At 46.8% G+C, this 20703-nt stretch overlaps 1 protein-coding gene across 2 annotated transcripts in view; it reads left to right on the top strand.

The window, feature by feature from the left end:
- The window catches only part of AXIN1 (axin 1), a 70071-nt gene that overhangs the window by 26220 nt on the left and 23148 nt on the right, over positions 1-20703 (top strand). For both annotated transcript variants that reach the window (XM_048961783.1, XM_048961782.1), the window contains exons 3-4: positions 11528-11668; positions 19398-19494. In XM_048961783.1, coding sequence (XP_048817740.1) covers positions 11528-11668; positions 19398-19494 — 238 coding nt within the window. The remainder of the gene's footprint in view (positions 1-11527; positions 11669-19397; positions 19495-20703) is intronic.

Raw genomic sequence — 20703 nt, 5'->3', positions numbered from 1 at the left:
AGATATTGTGGAATTTGTGTAATAAAGGTAAAAGCTCATATATCTGCCTGTTCTAATGGAAGAGAAGTAAAACAGAAGAATTCTACAAGGCAAAAATAACAACAAACCTCAGCATAGTTCCTAAAGTGAGGTTTTACTTGCTGTAAAGTGCATACAGAAATAACAAACATGACTGCCCTGTGTGGTGGTTTAGCACTGTAATGGAATGGAGTGCGTATCAACCAGGCTTCCCTGCTGCTCTCACTGAAGCTGAAGGTCTTTGCCATGTTCTGGAGCAGAGGTGCCTAACAAAGCTCTTCTCTTTACCTTTGAGTTCTATGCCTTAAATAAGCATTGCCAACAGACCTGTGCTGTCTGCCTTCAGGTACTGCACATCTCAGGTGTTCTTACTGCTGAATTTAGATCTGTTTGTAAATGTGCAGCTACCAGAATTTAGAAACGGAATCCTCCGATTTCATCAATCATTTAAAAATGTGACCTCCTGTGATTTGTGATTGGGGGGAGTTAAGTCCAGGTGTGGAGCCCTCAGTACAAGAAAGACATTGAGATTTTGGAAAGGGTCCAGAGGAGGGCGACTAAGATGATCAGGGGGCTGGAGCACCTCCCCTATGAGGACAGGCTGAGGGAGTTGGGCTTGTTCAGCCTGGAGAAGAGAAGGCTGTGGGGTGACCTCATTGCAGCCTATCAATACCTGAAGGGAACCTACAGCCAGGAGGGGAGTAAACTCTTCAAAAGGGCTGACAACAGCAGGACTAGGGGAAATGGTTTTAAGTTGAAGGAGGGAAGATTTAGGTTGGATGTTAGGGGGAAGTTCTTTACTAGGAGAGTGGTTAGGCCCTGGAACGGGCTGCCCAGGGAGGTTGTGGATGCCCCGTCCTTGGACGTGTTCAAGGCCAGGTTGGACGGGGTCCTGGGCAACCTGATCTGAATGTGGATGTTTGGTGGCCCTGCCAGGCAGGGGGGTTGGAACTACATGATCCTTGGGGTCCCTTCCAACCCGGGTGATTCTGTGATTCTGTGATTTTGAATCATTTGGCTTCCAGGTCCCAGTTAGGGGACTGTCCCAAAGCTGCGGCCGGGACTGAATTCTGCTCCATCTAAAAAAGAATTACTTTAGTCTTTACTTAAAAGGAAGACTCAGTAACAGCTGTGTGCCTGTTTCCCAGGGAACAGTAGTAAATTATTTGCTGTCAGTCTGCTAAACTCTTTAAAAGCAAAAATTAAAACGCATGTGTAGAAAGGGCAAGATCCTCTTTAATGGTCTCTGTCTTCCTCAGACCCAGTTTTTATGTGTTTCATTCCTTCTGGTTGTTACTGCACAGTTCACCAAGGGCCCATCTCTGCTGTCACTCCCTGATGGCCCCTGTCAAGGCTGCTACCCTTCAGTCCACCCTGACCTTGCCTCAGCCACCACGTCGTGCATGTCAGGTCGGTCTGAGGGAGAAAGGAGCACCTGATTGCCAGCTCCCAGTGGAGACCAGAAGGCTGAGTTATGATGCTGAGGTCTCTTCAGAGTCAAGCAGTAAATGATGGAGAAGGTTGAAAATTTGCAGCTTGCCAGCATTTTGCTGTTGGTACAGCTTGCTGTTTGTTGATGTGATCCAACAAGGATCCTTTAACAGCCACCTTTGTGGAGCTTGTGAGACTCCAGAGAGCTGCTGGAGAAGCTGTTCCATGTGCTGCACTGCCGAGACCCACTGTTCTGTCACGGTGGCAGTCAGCTGGTGCCTATGGAGTGCTGCTCATTCTAAAGTGGGAGATGGGGACAGAAGTCTGGTGTGGGGGAGCCGTCCTGCCCTGATCTATTGGTCTCCTGGCTTTAAACTTAAATGTGCTCCCTATATTGAAGTGAAGTTAAAGAAGCCCTTTAGGACCTTTGAATGAGAAAGTATGAGATGTTTTTGGGAAGGTCCTTTTGAGTGGTTTTTGTCATGTGCTGCCAATATCTGATCCTACTTCTTGACCTTTAATGTACGTGGAGAGGGAAGATTAGGATGTTTCTGATCAGCTGAATCTCCCCTCTGGGAGAACCACAAAATTCCAGCTCTCAGCTTTATCTCTGCCAGCCCTCGCCAGCCCTCCAGGTTTCTGGTTTTGTTTCCAGCTGGGTCTGGATGTTGGTCCCCCCGAAGGTTCATGGGGGAATGCTTCGTTCTTTTGGGGGGAGTTAAGACACCGGTGAGTGGCTGTGCTTGGAGGCAGACATCTTGCTTCGTGTGTGTTGCATGGCAGACCTTATTCAGTGAAAGAAGGGGGTTTTTGTTTGCACTGTTAGTACTAGGAGTCCCTCAGTAGTCCTGTGCACCTCATCATTAGCAGGTCTTCGTCAGAGTGCTTTGTAAACAAACCTAGATTGTTTTGAAGGGCTGAGACAGGCCTCACAGCTGTTCAAATATGGCATCACTGCTTCTTCTGCCACCAAAATTTGTAATTTCACTGAAATACCAAGCTTGTTGGCAATAAATCGGTAATGATTATACTTTCTTCTGATATTTCAGTGAGGATTTAATTGGGGCTGGTAAGTCTGTGGCTGTCCAGCTCAGCCTAAGTGGCCCAATGATGCAGGGAAGAAGTTTAACCTCAACATTGCAACTCATTTTTATCAAATGGAACCCACTTGAGTTGCGTATCTTCCCCTTTCATTTCAGCCATCTGCGACACCACTGCTTTGATTTGACTATCAGGAAATTCATCCCTGGAAGCAATCTGGACTGCAGATTGCATTTCTGGTTTTTATTCCCTCCCTGAAAGCTCAGTGGTGTAAGGAGGCACAGAGCCAGGATGCCCGGAGTGCCCTTTGGCTCCATGGGCTCCGGTTCCCCAGCGTGGCCCACAGAGCTGTGGGCACAGAGCTGTACCGTGCCCTGTTCTGGAGTGCACAAGAGGCTCCGTAGGTGCAGAGGAAGGAGAGGAAACGCACTGAAGTCTTTAGCCAGAGCTGGATGCTTTGTTCCCATCCAAAAACTTACTCATCCTGCAGGCTCTGGTCTTAAGTTTCTGGGCTTGCAGAGAAATCTGCTCGTAATTTATCTTGTAAGGCCTTTCTTGTTGAGCAGAAGTGTTGGCAAGGAGCAGCCGAGGCGCTGGAGAATCCCCAGTTACGCCTGGTTCTACCAGGCCTCCTCAGATCTTTCTTTGGAACGAGTCAAGAAGAGGAAATACTTTCCATTTCAGAAAAGCGTGGACAAACAATGTTGCTTCAGACGGGGAAGAAAAGCGGCAGACAGAATTATAGCGCTGGATCCTGCCGGCCAAAAGCATGCTCTCTTCTTTATTCAATAATTCCTGGAACACAGTGTTCTTATTGTATTCCTCCTGCCTGGCCCTGGCTCGGCCAGGGCAGCCCTGACTGGCGGCCTGGCTCGTCTGCTTGCGCTGCAGTCCCAACGCTGGGTGTGGGAGCCCAAGGAGTGCCACTGGTGCCCCAGAGCAGCCCGTCCCTGGCGTGACGCTGGGCAGATGTGTGTGCTGAAAACCTGGAGCCGGTCAGAAAGGTCCCCGCTGCCTGGAAAACAAAGTGCTTGCTTGCCTGGTTTAGTCATTAAGTAAATTTGTGGTTTGGTCGAGATGAAAAATAATGTAGAAAAGCTGTTGAAATCCCGGGATTAATTTGATAGCTTGCAGGCGGTGGTGTTTCTAAGAGGAGCCGCTGCCGCCTTCAGGTTACAAGCAGACCCAGGTACAGCCCTGCTCTTCCCCGTCCTCTCAGAGCCAGGCGTTTGGAAGCCATTTGCTGCACCCAGGCCCCACTCGAGCCCATGGAGCAGATGTGGGGTGCTGGGGGTTGGAGCAAGGGTAGCTCACTCAGCTTCTTCTTCCCTCAGCAGAGCCTCTGCTGGGAAGAGGCATTCCCTGTGTGATCCATGTTCAACTCCCAGCCTACATGCCCAGGGGGGAGGAATCGGGCACAGAGGCACAGGGTCCCAGCAGACCCCATAGCTGAGCAGAGGGCTTTCTTTGGGAGCACATCTGTGGGCACAGTGGCGGTCTCAGGGCTCAGTCTGCCGTGCTAATCCACAGCAGCAAGGCTCAGATTGCAGTTATTACAGGCGGATACCTGGCGCACTTGATAAAAAATTCCCCGTTTAATGACAGTCTCTCATATTGGATAAAGGTTCATACTGGGAATGTCATTTTCTTAAAAAAGCTGTGCTGTGGTGTGAATGCGGACTGATAGGTTGAAATGATACCTGTTCCTGTTAGATAGCAGAACAAAACCTGAAAACAACAAGTCCGCTGCCTTTGCTTATTCCAGGGAGATCCAAGCAGCTTGTTAATTGATGTGCAGACATTGTGTTGCCCATATTATTTTTTCCAATTCATTCCTTGTGCATTGAGCTGTTAAGTAAATGAGCTTTTTGGTCATATCCTGGGGAAGATACGCATTGTTTTTAGGGTCGATTTGACTTTATCGTGTGGGGAAAAAAAGACTGTACAGTTTTGAGTTTACGTCTGTCATTAATGAGCAATATGTAGAGCTCCATCAGAGTGGTTGCATAGGCTTGCCTCTGTTGGGATCTAAATCACTTAATTGCAGGGAATGCACCTTCTGTACCATAGTCCTTGGAAGCAGTTTGTCCTTGATAGATGCAAAGGGATTCAAGTTGGAAACTCAGTTTGTTAGATCTTGGTTTTGTAGTCGTGCTTTAATACCAAGCAATAATTACTGAAGGTCCCCATAAAATAATCTCAGTGTATTCCTGAAATGGAATTGAATGCCTTAGAAAGAAAGAGAAGAGCTCTTATCTGTACTTTTAGTGAAGTTTTTATTTATTTCCCTTCTTCCTCCAGCGTGGGAGGATGAATAAGCGCGGAAGGAGATACAGATTTGCAAAGGCAAGGAGTGCTAAAGAGCGTCATTTTTTTTCATCGGCTTTTAAAAGCCAGACTGTAATCATAAATTCCCTGATAGCTGGAGCATGCAGGAGTCATCTTTAAGCCTACAAGTGACAGGCTGCTGTTGCTTTTCAAACTTCAGATTTCATTTTTTTTTTCTCTTAAGACAGAACTTTGATCTGGTTTCTTTGTAATGCTCTACAGAGCGCTTGGGCTGCCGCGCTCTCAGGCTGCAGAGCTAGAAGTCTTCTTGGTGAGAGCCATCTGGAGACCTCAAAGAACAGATTAACTTGTCCAGAATTGATGTGATCTTTGAAGAAGCTGCCCTTGCTTAGAACACATGTGATTAGCTTGACATTGGCAGTGGTGAAGTTCAGATGCACAGCAGTATCTGAGTGCCCATGGTAATTGGGAAGAGTTTTAAGTAGAGGAACCCTGAGGATTTGCAATCAAATTATCAGCTAAATCCCCAATATTAACCTCCTGACTAGGCTTTGTGTCTTTGGAGCAGGTTAAATCCCGTCAGGAGTAAAGGTTTTAGCATTACATCTTCACAGGCGTTTTGTTCTTAGGTTCACAACACGCAGTGTGAATGCTTTGGGGCATCTCTGATGGTTTTATACCCGATGTGCTGCAATGTTTGGTGGCGGCTGATGGTACCCTGGGTTGGAAACTGAAACTTGAGGTGGACCAGTGTGTAACTGTTGCCAGTCAGACTTCTCTGCAGATACCTTTCTAATCTCTGGTTTAAAGGTGACCCTGCCACTCTGGATTGTTGCACTGTTTAATAGCGTGTGCTATTTCAGTTTGCTGAAGTTGTTTGCTTCAGCTCATACATCATAAGCTAACATGCTCACCTTTTAATTTGATGGATTGGCTTTGAGTGGCTCCATGGCATGAAGGATGTGACAGCTACCCACTTGTTGGTAGAGGTAAACGTAGGAAGGGAGCAGGGGGGGAACAGACATTTGGTGACTGGGTCTCACCGAATTGCAGCATGGGCCCCGTGATCTCTGGGCCCTGTTTTAATGGCATCAACCCAGAAGAGGAAACTTGGAGCTGTGTCTTTGCACAAGGTGATTGTGCAGGGGGGGAGTATTAGAGCTGCATAACTGCAGTAAGCTGCCCATTGCTGTGATGAGAGATCCTGAGCTTCTGCAGAGCCTGTTTGCTAGGATGTGCTTCTCAGGGATGTATCCCCTCTCCTGCAGCACAGAGCTTCTCAAGGCAGCTCATGAAGTTTGGGTGATCATCAACCGCCTCACTGCTCAAGCTGTCTGGAAAATGGGACTTCTCCCTATTGAAAAAAAAGAGATCACCCAACCTCTGATGACTGAAGGTTCAGAATATGGCATGGGGTTAGGAATGTCCCAGTTGATAACTGTTTTGTGTGGATTTGGCTTTGCAGACGGGATGTTTGAGTCTTTCTCCCACCATGGATGCTGACGGTGATACAGTTCTTCCCCAGAGCATACCAGTTCTGCCTTTTTTACACAAAGAGCAGCATGTTTGGCAGAAATTGAGCACTTTCACATCTTTGAATTGAATTGAAATACATGGGAGCTTGAAGTTATGTGTAGGAATCCAAAGCTGTAAGGGAAAGAATGGTTCTAAGAGATTCATGGTGCAGGTGGGAGCTCCAGGTAATCTGTGTCTTTGGTCTTCTTGCCCCAACCTCTCCTCTCACTTCAGTGGAAGCTCTGAAACGTGGTGGTGCTCACGTTCATGCTGTGTGCTGGTCTTGGCTTGAGGAGCAGGATTGGAAGTGCTCAGAGTCAAGGCTTTGGGCAGCCTGATCTCGCAAGAGGTGTCCCTGCCCATGGCAGAGGTGTGCATTAGATGGTCTTGAAAGGCCTCTTCCAACCCAAACCATTCTGTGATTCTGCAAAATAAAGGGCTATGCAAAATCAACTCTGAACAGACATGAGGAAACCTTAGGGAAATGCTTACTCGTTTTCTAAAAGTTTTGGCCCCTGTCAGTAGCAGTGGAATTGACAGTGATCAGTGGAGAGCTGTATGAAAAGAAAAGGCAGCGGTCGGGCTGACTTGCTTGGGTCACTCTGATCTTTGTTAGAACTGTTCCTCGTGCGATTGCTTTGAAGGCTGAACAACTGAGAGCTGCAGAGGAGAAAGGCTTTATTTCTGCAGCGTGTGAAATGTTACATGTTAATTTCAAAAAAGTTCATTGCACTTCTGGTCCAAAATGAATGCAGAAGTCTGCAGGAATTTTTGTGAAGTCTAACTTTAAATGCTCACCTTTCCTTTTATTGCCCTTATCAGCACATAGAGCTTGGTATGTGAAGTTTTTAGCTGACATTTCAAAACGCTCCAAGTGTGTCTGAATCCCTTTTAAAGCAGCCTCCCCTCCCAGATCAGAAGTGACCAGTTTTTTGTTAGACTCCATGTTCCTTTAATGTTTTCCTGCTAATAGATGTTGAAAGCGTTCTTCAGAGGCACAGCACAAAACATTCAAATAGTGATATGAGCCAGCTGAAGAGAGTTGTCAGGGAGAGGGAACATTAAGAGAAGGATTGAATACAGATGGATTCCTTAAAAGTAATGTAACCTGTTATGATTGCTTTGAAATCTTATACCCTTTCCATGTACTTACGCTTACTGAAAGTTTACATTTGCATTGATGTATTAGAGGCAGAGCTAAAATGGAAGTAATCCCTGTTGTATACATGCTTAAGTGTGTAATTTTAGCTAAATACAACAGTCGTGACCAAACTCTTCCCTGCATTCTCAGTGGAAGAACCACAGCCCTGTGCAGTGCTCCAGGAGAGCCTCTGTGTCCCGGCTGCCGAACAGCAGAGTGCCATGAGGCGCCCATCTGCTCGCTGTTACCTCCTGAATTCCTCCAGCCCTCTCAGACTCATACCCAATAACTCTTAAAACGCTTTGTGCTGCTGGAGGGGAGGGAAGGCAGCCTTCCCTCAGCCCCACGACAGAACCAGGCTCTCATCTGCGCCACTGGTTGCTTCCTGGCGAGAAGAGGAGGGAGGAGGCTCAGAGCCCCGGACCTGCTGCTGTGCATGTGCCTGTCTGCTCTGCTGCACCCCGGGGCTCTGGCCTGCAGGAAGCTGTGAGGCTGCGAGAAAGGAGCTGTGTATCGATAGCATCACAGAATCAGGTTGAACCGAGGTCTGCTAGCATCACCACGTCCAACTGTTAGCCTAGCACTGCCAAGTCTACCACTAAACCGTGTCCCTGAGCAGCACATCTACGTGTCTTTTAAACACCTCCGGGAATGGTGACTCAACTGCTTCCCTGGGCAGCCAGTTCCAAGGCTTCACAACCCTCTCAGTGAATAATTTTTTCCTAATATCCTTCTTAACCATCCCGTGAAGCAACTTGAGGCCGTTTCCTTTTGTCCCTTTGCTTATTGTGTGAGAGACTGACGTCCACCTCAGTAGAGCTTCCTTTATGGGGTAGTTGTAGGGAGAAATGAGGCCTCCCCTGCGCCTCCTTTTCCAGGCTACACTACTCAGTTCCCTCAGTATGTGTTATTAGCAGTAGGAGTTGAGTGTTTGTTCCCTGAATGCCTGGGACAGGTTTGTGATGGGGACGTGGCTCTTGGGGTGCCCCCTCCAAAAGGAGAGGTGGCAGCATCCCCATGCCTTTGGCTGCCCTTGGGGAGGGTGCTCAAGAGCCACATACAGACTTGAGCTGCCCTTCCTGGGCAGAAGATGGGAGCTCTGAGCTGCCTGCAGCAGCAGAGCTGGGCTCCTAGATGGATTGTGCAGCCCCAGCACCTTGCTGGTGCAGCTGGCCAGGACACATGGCACAGAGCTTAGCAGCCATGGCAGGGCTGTGATCATGACCTGCAACTTCCACCCTGCAGACACACCAGAAGAGCTTCAGAAAGGAGAAGCTGAACTTTTTTCCTATGCAAAGTGCACTAAAAGCTACAGATTCAAATTCTGCCGTTTCCCAAAAGTGGAGGGATAGGTTAAGGTGATGAAAAACCCCACAGGGTTTTGTTTACCTTGTACATCCCAGTGTGTAGAAGCACTGCCTTATCAGCGGGGCTGCTCTGGGGTGTTAGGAGGTGTGTTCCTTCCCTTGTAAGTGATCAACGAATACAAAGGAGAAATTGATTGATCTGTGCATTTTATTCTGCGTATCACAGTGCTTTCTTAATATACTGCTAGAATAATCCATGCTGCTTCCAGAGATGCCTGACAAAAGGTCCACTAGAAGTTGGTGTTCTATTTTAATTGGGTTATCCAAAAAGCATCCTTCTCTTTGCCTGCAGGGAAGGCCTCACCTATCCATCATTCTCACCTCAATTTAAGAGGTTTTATCTGCCTCCATCATGCAACTGTCATATCAGATTTGACAGGAAGGTTACACGGCACAGCATTCCTTTAATATTCAGAACTGACCATTATGCAAGGGGAGAGCTGGTGAATGGGTGCTGGAAGGTTTTCACTTATTATATTTTGCTTTTTTAGGGCAAACTTGATCAAATTACTTCCAGCCTTAAATATTTGTCCTAGAAATCTGCTTGGAAATCTGATGGATATAGAAATAAGTTTGCATCAGTGCACATTTGAAGTGACAGTCAGAAAGTTGGTGTGCTTGAAAAAGTCTGTGGTGACTCACCATCCCTGGGCACAGGTAAGCATTCCAACACTGCCAACTCTGTGCTACAGCAGAGTGACAGAAGCTCACAAAAATCCCTTTGCCTCAAACAGTAGTGATAACCCTCAAGTGACTCAGTTTTGGATGCTCTTTACTCTGCTTCTATGCTGAGCTCTATCATCTAAGGAGAAGCAGCTTGGAGTTTTTGTTGTTTTGTGGTAAGCAAAATACTGGTTTTCTCTTTATGAGAACAGGGGTGAAATAGCTTCTATCAGACATGATGATGGGCCTAAAACAGTAAAAAAATGTTTGTGACCTATGAACATGCCGGTGTCCTGACCCCTTATATTACAAGGAAAATTGTTTGGTTCTGATTCTGGGAGCAAAGGGGCAGGGTGCATATGAATAGAAACTATTCACCCTAGCAGTGTGAAAGCTATAGCCCTGTCTGACTCAGTTCTAAATTGCTTTGATAGTGCTTCCATCCACGTACTCCAAATCCCATAGTACTCATAAATCATTCTGAAAACCTCTACCTCAAATGAGCTGTATGCAAGTCTCTGCTCATTTATTGGCCAGTGTAGTGAGATCAGGTGATGATCAATATCCAGGTGATGGTTATCATATGTTCATACTCATAAAGATATGCCAAAACTGCCAACTTGTCTCTTTGCCTTTGTCTTCCTCGCCTGCAGTGCTTCCATCTGTGCGTTTCTCATGGTTTGGTTTGGGGCTTTTTTTGGTCTTATCTAAAGGTAAATTCATCAGGGCAGTGACTTTGCTTTTGTCTGTAGGACTTTGACCTCTGCAGTACAGCTGGAAGAGCTTTTCACAGCAGAATTGGGAAGCACAAGCTGCACGGTGTGCCCTCCCTGGAAGCCTTTGCTCAAGGTCCATAATGAGCTGCATCAACTGGGAGCATGTTGCTGAGTTTCTAAATGACAGATCATGCTGAATGTGGTGATCTGGAATGAAATGTTACTCTGATTTTCAGTGCTGGTAACAGCTTGGAAAGCTGCAGCGTTCATAGACTTCAGGATGTGTGTTCTTCATGCAGCGGTGCAGGCAGGGCGAGTGGGGAATTAAATGGTGCTGCTGTGCCTGTAGGAATGTTTCAGCTTGTTCCTCTTTCTGGCAAATTGCAAAATGACTTGCAGTGACAATATGATGCCTGTGTGACATGGCTGGTGTGATGTGTGCTGGAGCTGGAGGCATGTTGGTAGCTGTAGCTTTCCTTTGCCAGTGGCAGTCAGTGCAAGGGATCTGTTTGCTTTGTTTCACAGGTTTCTTCACCAGGAGTGCAGATCTCCTTCCAAGGAAGGAACTGGCTCCTCAAGGTAGCTCATGCAGATGCTCTCTCACCCAGCCATTTTGTTTAAGGAAGTTGGCTTGTTTGCAGATGTACTTGAATAACCTGCCTGCAGGACAAGGCCTGGTGCTGTGTACAAAGTAGCCTCTGTAGATTCATGGCTAGATTGTCCATTGGAAAAGCCAGTGCTATTAGATGGTCCTTGCTAGTGGAATTTGCAAGTGTTTGATGTACCCTGGTGTGACATTTGAGGTTGGCTGCAGGTTCCACTTAGCAAGCAACTGCCATTCCTGACTTTAATTCCCTGCCTTGGCAAACATGTTAGAGTGAGGTAAGGAAGGACCTGAGAGCAAACATTAAATCAGTGAGTCATGCTTACCTTGGAAGAGTAGAAAGAATCCTACTTTTACTAAGAAAGATAATGTCTCATAATCTAGATATTGCTTTTAGATGTCCTGCCATGCTCATAAAATGTCAGTGCTAAGCAGTTATCCAATGGATGCAATAAATCCTGATGTGAATTGGACTTCTGCCATGTAGTCTTGTTCCATCTCTCTCTTCAGCTCTAAAAGTATCATCTTCCTTAGTTCATGAATTCCCTTTGGCTTCCAGCTATGAGTCATATTGTTCCTGGTTTTATCAATGCAACTTAATATGACAACACAGCTTATTCTGTAGTGTGTCACCAACGCTGGGGCTGTAGGACAGAGTCCTTCTGCGCTGCGGTGCACAGAACCCAGCAGAGCAGGGTCAAGGTTCTGTCCTTTTAATTTGACACTTACATTTTTCTTCCAGGCATGGGTCATGGAGAGAACCTGTTAACCCTTACTATGTCAACACGGGATATGCCATGGCACCAGCCACCAGCGCCAACGACAGCGAGCAGCAGAGCATGTCCAGTGATGCAGATACGATGTCGCTGACGGACAGCAGCATGTAAGTAGCTTTGATCCGATGTGACAATCAATGGAGAACAGTGGGGGTTTTTAGTGCTGGTGCTGTTTCTGTGTTAGTCTGACATTGCAACAGGTGGTGTTGGGCAGAGTATCTGACTAGACCAAGGTCACGATCATTCCAGCTTTCTTTCAAGTGGAGTAGTTTTGTCACCATGCTGGCTACGCAGCCTTGCTGTTCCTGGGAACATCTGCAACATCAAATGAATTAAGTGAGCTAAAACAAATGAGGTAGAAGTTCTGACAGTGTTTCTTGCCAAGTGCAAATAGATGTGAGCTCTCTTTGAGTTCCCTTCAGGTTCCTCCTTGTTAGGATGAATCAGATGGCAACCCCATCAAGACTGCTCCTTTTCATGTCTTTTATCTTTTCAAACTTCCCACTTGCTCCTGAAAACCACAGCATTTGGGTGGCTGATTACTGAGGGGAAAAAATAAAGGGATGCATTAAGAATTCCAGTGTGTTTTGCTGGAATGCAGCTCGGGAAACTCCTCATCCTTCTTATCCAAAGCTAAGGCAGAATTTCATTTTAGTTGTACCTCTGTGTCCAGTTACCCCCATTTTATATAATGAATCACAGCGCAAACCTGGGTTTAGGACAGTATCTGAAGGGACTTTGGGCTCACATGCAGGTTCCTCACTGCAAAATTACAGTGCTGCCTTCACTGTTGTGTGCCTTGCTCATGCCCAGAAGCAGCTTTTTCTCCAAAGCACATTGTAAAAGTTAAGCAAGGAAGTATCAAATTATTTCTTTAAGTCTATGTAATAGAAAGATTAAGTAGATTGAGGAGCTTTTGAAGACAGGAGATGTTGACTAAGGCTCTGTACTGGGCTATAGGATGTCAGTAAAAGTGTACTCTAAAAGAAGAGAGCTCTGGCATCTGGGAAGCTGTTCATCCAGAGCTGGCAGAGGATCCTGCTGACTTTCTGTCCTCTCTGCAAGCATGTGCCAGCAGGACTGTGCTGGACATGCTGGATTTGCTGCATGTGTTGAGGTGACAAAATGGGGCTTGGAGGTCAGGTAGGATCTTTTACATTATAATTCCAATCCAGGATATGCTTTGTTACCTGTTGGTTTGTTATCACAGATTTGGAGGCTGTCCACCTGTGCATAACATGGCAAGATGGTAAAGGCTGGTGCACCAGCAGCTCATCCTCAGTGGGGTACTTCACAATTGAAACGCTCACTGTGTGGCTTTGATGGTTCAGGAGTGTTTAAAAACTGAAACTGACGAATCTCCACATCATGGTTAGGCCTTACATGCCTGTAGGAGCCTGCTTGCTCTGCCACAGATTTAAAACTAAACCATCTGGGGAGCTACAAGGTGTTGTCATCTAACTGCCAGACGTACAGCACAAAACTTCATAAAAGTACGTAGGAATCCAGGCCATCTGTATGACATTATCCACCTGCAAAAGTCTGGTGATGCAGAGACTGAGGACAGTGCGTGTGCCATATGCTGTGTGAATAAAGCAGCATCTGCCGTTCCTTTTTTACAGAACTGCCAAAACTTTCACATCTGTGTCACAAATACCTGAAAATCCTGATAGTCTCTCTCTGGGGAGCCAACAGCTGTAGGTTAGCCTGAGAGACTCACCACAAAACTGGAGTTTTGAGAATGAAGGCATTCATCTCTGCCCAGCCAGCAACAGACTTCTGAGACCCCAAAGGGCATCAGCTTTGCAGGACTCACTGTGCCATTCTGCTGGTCCTCTGGGTGATGTGGAGATTTTGGCTGATGACCTTTCTGTTTTGCTATTCTGTCCATTCAGTAGATTACTTCTAACAACAGTACAGAACGTGGACTGGGTATTAGCCTGGCTCTTGACTTGATGGTTGTCAGTGAAATAATTGTTTCTGTAAATTCAGGATATTCTTATGCTGAATGGGAATTCTCACTAATCTGACCATGATCTGTGCCCTAGGCATAGCGTGCCAGGCCAGAGACCAGGGGTAGAAATACTCTCCTGCACCTTGTGCAGCCAAGCCAAACAGAGCTCTGTGGTCCTGTACCCAAACTCAGCTGCACTGGGGAACATGTTCACAGACCTGGAGAACAGGAGTTGTTGGATGGCTTTTGTAGTAAGTGATCTGAGATTTATTGTCTTCTGACTTTGCCAGGGTCCTCTGAACTGCCATTCAGAGCTTTCTACTTTAGCTCTTCAATTTTTCCTTCAGTCCTAAACTAGATCTGGTGACCGTTCTGCTTTTACACAACTCTTACTGGGGAGCTCCCTCCAAATCTTTTTTGCTTTTACAGGTTACTACCCTTGTGACAGAGCAGTGCATCTCACCTTTGAGATATCATCCTTAAAGATGTTCTGCAGAGGAAGGAAAAATGTAATGAGCTTGCTCTTGCTGCATCTCTGTGATGGAAAAAAAAGGATTTTTGGGAAAGCATTCAATGTTTGGTCTGTTTTTTAATAGTTCAAATGTGATGTGTCTTTCTGTAGAGCAGAAACACTTTGATTCTTATAGCTAAAGATGACAGGTTTACAGAATTAGGAGACTTTTATTAATGGCAGTGCTGTAAACACAAAGTCCTCCAAGAGGCAAGTTTAGTGTCTCTGAATGTCAGGAGCTGTCAGACCTTGTTCAAGAAGCTTTCCAGCCTGTGTCATGAGTGCCATTTAATGGGTGCTACCCATCAAGATGCAGCAACTCCCAGCTGCCCTTGGTTAATGCAGTGAGCCAGTAAATCTGCAGCGTGGCTGCTGACTCGAGGATTGCTGGCACAGTGAGCTGCCCACCCAGCTTTGGGCAGCGCTGCCAGCTGTGCTTCCAGGCAGGGGCCCTCAGGGACCTCCTTCCTCACAGTGCTCATGCTGCAGACCTGAGATCTGTGGGTCTGCCCTGAGACACCCGCCTGCAGGATCCAGCAGGTGTGAGGTTGGCAATGGTGGCATACAGAGGAGCCAGCCTCAGGGAGAGACGGTGCAGGGAGCACCTCGGATGGGTGGGATTCCCATCGTGGGGATGTTTGGACTGGCATTCCTATCCTCTGTTCTGTGTCTCACCCTCAGAGGTTCCTTACATCCCCTGTAGCTCTTAACCAAACCGGAGTGCTCCACAGCTGCAGTGTGTCAGTGCTAGCATGCCAAACAAGAGAACCTATTCTCTGAAAGCCTGAAAGACCGGGTGGATAAGGTGACTTCTCTATCTGCTGCAGTGGCTCTAAGCAAGCCAAAAGTGTGCTTGCTGCTAGCTCTCTGGAGACAGGGAGTTGTTAGGAGCAATTTTTGGGTATTTTCTCCTCAGTGGCACCAGCACCTCACACCTTATCCATGCCGTGTTGCAAAATGGAGGATGCAGACCTTGGCTGAAGTAGCACAGGAGGCAAAGAGCGCCACTGGGACAGAAAACTGTAGAGGACCACTAATTTGAAGAGTCAGTGCAGCTGTCTTGTCACATACCTTGTGATTCTTCTTAGTCATTAATTTATTTGGAGGACTACTCTGAAGCTAGCAGGGGTCGTGGAACTTTGTTATCAGAAGAGACAGATGTGAGAGCTCTTCAAAACTAATTAGCTTTTAGCACTTCCTTTTCCACTGGTCCACTGGGATCATGGGGTTGCACTAACAGTTATACCTGCTGTAGGTTGTGATCATTTATGCCCAAGCTTTTCACCCTCCTAATTTTTCTTTCAGTAGCCATAATTTCTTTCTCTCACAGGCAGAATAATTTCTGCTTAACCATCCCGTGCCTCTTTATTCTTTGTTCCTTCTTCCTTAAGGCATTTTATCCCTTCTGCGCCCACCATAGGCTGCTTCTAGGACTTTAATTATCACAAATACGTATCCTGCCTTCTGCTAATAACTAGCCCAATCACACAGTGGTTCCTTTTAAGTAAGTCTCAAAAATCATAAGGGTGTATCTATGATCCTTTTGTGCATTTCAAACTGAATGCATGCAGATTTATCCTCAAATTAGGGTTCTGGACATATGGCCTTGATTTTTGATTTACAAAGACTGTCTGCATTGAATACTTTCCCTTCATTACCAAATTTTGTAACAGTTTCACATAATATTGCTGAACCTGTCTGCCTTCTGAGTTTCAAAGGAATTTTTGCAGAATTGCTCAAGGCAGCAGAAATGAAGAACAACCAGATTCAAGTTAGAGAGGGGACTCCTGCTGCTTGACAAGACTTGCATGTCGTGGTGCTTTGAATTTAGGTCTCCTCTAAGGAAAACGGCAATAAAAGCTTCATTTGATGATGAGCAAGCTTCTTCTCTATGTATGCTGTTTACATATAGCAGTCAAGCTCAATAATGAAGAAATCTAGCTTGTGCTCAGAGGCGGTGTGTGGATGGTGTGTGATCCCAAGTGGGAGCCTCTGTGACCCGACATCAGAAGAGAACATGTCTGGTCAATGATGATGCAGACCTGGGATCATTGAGGGGCACCCTGGTGTGCTAACAGTAGATTGGGGCAGCACAGAGAGCATGGCCTGCAGCCTGGGTGTGATCTTCCACTGCTAGCTGGGTCAGGGCAGAGGAGAAGGCTAATGCATGCCATGCACTGTGCGTTCCTTTGCTTTGGTGTGTTGTGGTTGCCAGCAGCTCCCTTCCAAGCTTTGATATCCTACTGATCATGGCAAAATGGGTTTTGGAAGTGTGAGTTCCCCATAGGCTGCATGGGCTGCTGTGGAAAACTGCTAGCAAAAACCTGAATGATGCTCTCTGGACTTCTGAGCTGGGGCAGAGGCAAGGACAGGACCCTTTCCAAAGGGGGGAATGCATCCTCTGGATGGGAGGGGCTGTCACAGCAGGTACTCAAGGGACATTAAGGCACCTCCAGGTGTGAACTCAACTGGCAGAAGCTGAAGTGCATTAAATTGCCACATGGTGTTCCAGTTCAGACACAGAAGAGCCTCAGGTCAGTGCGGCTCTTTATTTCTGCAAGAGCTTAGGGCAGTAAGTGAGAGGTAAGGTCTCTTACTTCAGGCCAGTGTTGAAGTCCAGCTAACTAGCATCACTCCCTCCTTTGGGTGTCACCTTGCTGGGATCCAGGCTTCACCTGCCAGGCACCACAGCAGCCCTTGCTCCTGGCTTCTGCCCACTCTGCCCCAGATAAGAATGGCAGTGTCCTGGAATATTATGGGATGGTGGTTACTCTTTCAGAACCTTGCAGATGAAGTGCTATTCCTTCAATGACTGCTCTTTGGCTGGAGTTCCTGGTGGTTTTCCCGTTGTGCTTTTTGATGTGAGAAAGGTCCCTCAGTGACAGTGGTGCTTTAATAACAGTAATTGGTAGCAAACATCAGCTTCTCTGCAGGTTTGCATTCTGTCTTTCCTGCAGTCAGTGATCCAGGATGACCTTGAGTTCTGCTATATTAACAGCTTTTTAATGTAAGAGATCCAAAACGAGGATTTCCAACTTGATAAGGCAGTGGTTGGACTTGGAGAGCAGTAAAGAAAGCGCTGGTGAATGATGTCCCACTGCAGAGCACCAGCAAATCCCATCCTGCTCCTGCATGTTGGTTCAGAGAGGAGAGGCAGCCACTGCATTTCCAGGATAGCAAACAAATTGATGGTCACTACTTGAGTTATAGAAACACTCTTATTCCCCCCACTGCATGTTAGCACAGAGCTTTCTGCTGCTACAGAAAATCACATGATGAAACAAGTGAAAACAGCTTGGGAAAGTTTTCTTTTAAAAGTAGACGTGCTCTAAAAAAGTTGTGATTTTTATATATATAAGTGTATATATATTATTTCTCTATCTATTGAAAATATCTCAAAGTAAGCTACCTGACAAAAGGAAAACAAAAGTACGGTATTGCTTTTCCTTGCTTTCCCCCCATCTATTGAATAAGGTTTTGTTGGGATAAAATTAAAGTGCTTATCTTTGAATTTGCTTCCTCTGGTTGAGTTGGCACAGTACATTGAACGAAGGAATGTTCCAAGTTCAGAGGTGGCATTGGGGAATCTAGTTAAAATGACATCAAAGGCAGCACAGCAGGGCTGAACATGTGTTTGAAGCCGGATAGATTAGAGGCCATTATCAGCCTTTCGCTACTGTGCTCTGAACAAAAGTCGCTCTTTCCGCTGGGACTGCTGCTGGGGAGAATTAAAAAAAAGAAAGAAAGGGAGAAAAAGGCAAAAAAAGAAAAGGAAAGAAAGAAAAATTGCACCTTCTGCTACAATGCTGCCCTTCCCTGAGGGTCTGTGCGGCTGCACTGGGCGAGCTGTGTCCGTGCCCTGGGTTGTGTGGCTGAAATGTTGTTTATTGATTCTGACCAGCAGTGCCTCATGTCATGGCACAGCAAAGGCTCAGCTGGTGTAACTCCACACTCCTTTTGTTCCCATCCCTTCTGGAAAAAACTGTGCCTCGGTGCAGTGGAGCTGCTTAACCATCGCCACTCTCAGTTATTCCTCAAATGGAGGTTCATCATTAAAGAAAATGAAGCTTTCTAATGAAAGCTATCACCATCGCCCGTTGTTATAGCAACGCTCCAGAAAATTGCTCTTCTCCGTGCCGTGTCATTGACGGGGCGCAGCGGAGGTGATGCTCCGAGATGTGCTCTTCCTCCTCCTGCATTACCTGAGACCAGCAGCCAGGGCTGCAATTAGCCCAGCTCATTTTCTCTTTGGTCATTTGTCTTCCTGCTCAAAAGCACTTGTCGTTAATCATAGGTTTTGTTTTGTTTTAACGTGTTTAATTTTGAATGCTCTGTGGCATTGCAGTCGTTGAATAAGCAAAAGCTGCAAATTAAAAGAGGAGCATTCCAAATTGCCAAGCTCTAGGGTAGCATTTGGTCTTGCACTAGCTGATTTTTCCCAGCATAACCCCGCTTCATTAGGTTGTGAGCCATTTCCTTATCTCATAAGTGAGCTCCACTTCAGATGCATTCCTCTCATCCCATGAAGGTTTCAATGGTGAAAACAAAAAATGCGCTTCTTTTTTTTTTCCCTGAAGCCGTGCTCGGTCAGTGCTGCTTTGCCACCAGTACTGCTTCACCCAATACCGGCAGCTGGGAGCCCTCTCAGCACACACTGCTGGAAGCCAGCCCAGCTGCTGGCCTTCATGGAGCAGGGCTCGCTGCTACAAAGGTCAGTTTCCCCACAGAGCCCACAGCCGCTCCTCCAGCAAGGGCATGGAGCTGAGCAGGGCCTGCGTGCTGCTGTCCAGGGCCCTCCTCCCTTCCTCCAACCTCCTTTATGACCATGACACACAGAATCGTTAAGGTGGAAAGGTCCAGGTGAAAGGTCCCCAGGTCCAACCCCACCGTGCCCATTGATCACGTGCTCAGTGCCACATCCCCACAGTTCTGGAACACCTCCATGCACGGTGAGTTCCCCACCTCCCTGGGCAGCAGTGCCACTGCATCACCTCTCTTTCTGAGAAGGAATGATTCCTAATACCTAACCTGAGCTTCACCAGCACAGCTGCAGGCCACCACCTCTCTCATAGAAAGGAGCCAACTATAAAGGTGCCAGGATGCAGTCCAGGTCCTCCTCCTGCCTGCTGCCCATGGCAGTGCTTGCAGGAGCCCTGCACTCATCCAGGAGTCCTGCCTTGCTCTGCTCCTGGCAAGTGCTACCCAAGTCCCCAGCACTATCCCTCAAGCCCTCCTTCACCTGCCCTTCCTCAAGCATAAGAAGTTTCCTACCTGCCATTCTGTGGCAGCAGGGCTTTAGTGAATATTGCATGATGAAGACCAGCTCATGAAAGGCACTAAAGCAGGGCATGTTGTTGCTTTGTTCTGGCAGAGATGGGATCCCACCGTACAGACTCCGGAAACAGCATCGCAGAGAGATGCAGGAAAGTGCCAAAGCAAATGGACGTGTGCCACTACCTCACATTCCTGTAAGTAGCTCTGTCTCCTTCTGCAGAGGTAAATATGCAAAATATGTGAGATCTCTAGCTTGCATTGCTCTGCTTGCTCAAGTGTCAGTTTAACCTTCTGTCGCACTGCACTCATTTGGGAATCGAAATCGTGGTGATGAAAAGCAGTGTGGGAGGGGAGGGAAGGTTTGGTAGCCTCCTGCCAAACTCAGCCATCCAGGGGTGCCCAAAATACAACATTTTTCATAGAGCTCTGTCTGCAGTCAGTTGTTTCTCCAGGAGAAGAATGGAAGCACAGGCAGGCTGGGGTGGCTGCTTGCAGGGAGTTGACATGACTCTGGGAGAGCTGGGAATGACTGGGAGGTAGAGGATGCTGCAGGGCACGAAGGCTGATGCAGCTCTCAGCCAAGGTCAGCTGGGGAAAAATAAAGGAATTCCAAGCAATAATTTTGCAATGGGCAGCAAAAGGGAGGCCTGATATGCTCTCGAGGTTTCTGCAAAGCCTGCCTGGCAGTGCAAGGTGGGGAAGCAAGGAAGGTTCAGCTGTAAATAAGATCCCCAGTTATTTCAGGTAAGCAACAGCTTTAGGAAGATGAGAATAACTGTTAGGGCTCTGCAGCACCATCTGCAGCTCTGCTTATTATTTTCTTTCTGTGAGAAGTTACAGGTGACATTTAATATTTAGCAGGGAATAAAGGTGCTTCTTTCCCCTTTGGACAGCTGGACTCCAGCACAAAACAAATTGGAGGGGAAAAAAAGAAAGCTCTCCATCTGCTTTCTCCAGAAGTGCCTTCGAACTTAACACAGCTGTTCTCATCCTGCTTGCTCAAAGCCCGCACAAGCAGAAAGACACCCTTGTTTTAATCTGATTAGAAAAAGGGGGGAAAAAAAAAAGAGAAAACACCACTCTTTGTTGTTTTTTTCTTTCTCTTTAAAATTAGATTATTTTCCTTATATTTAAGAGGGTCTCCTGTGCTTTGATCAGCGGGCTGACAATAGGAGCCCTGGCTGTGGGCGCTCACCAGCCATCCTTGCTCAGCCACCTCTCCTTTCACTCAGCTGCTCTCGCAGTGTGGCCGCTCTTGAAAAGGCTGGCTGGGTGCCTCTTTCTTTCACTTGATGCCATTTTTACTGTAAGCATTGCTTTGTTAGAGTGGAAGTTTGAAAGCTCGGCCTTTATTTTTGTTGTTGTTGTTGTTGCTGTTACTGAACAGTGGGAACTACTGAGTG

This window comes from Lagopus muta, chromosome 15 (genome assembly GCF_023343835.1).
Source record: "Lagopus muta isolate bLagMut1 chromosome 15, bLagMut1 primary, whole genome shotgun sequence".
NCBI classification, from domain to species: Eukaryota; Metazoa; Chordata; class Aves; order Galliformes; family Phasianidae; genus Lagopus; species Lagopus muta.
This window is presented reverse-complemented; position numbering and strand designations above follow the sequence as displayed.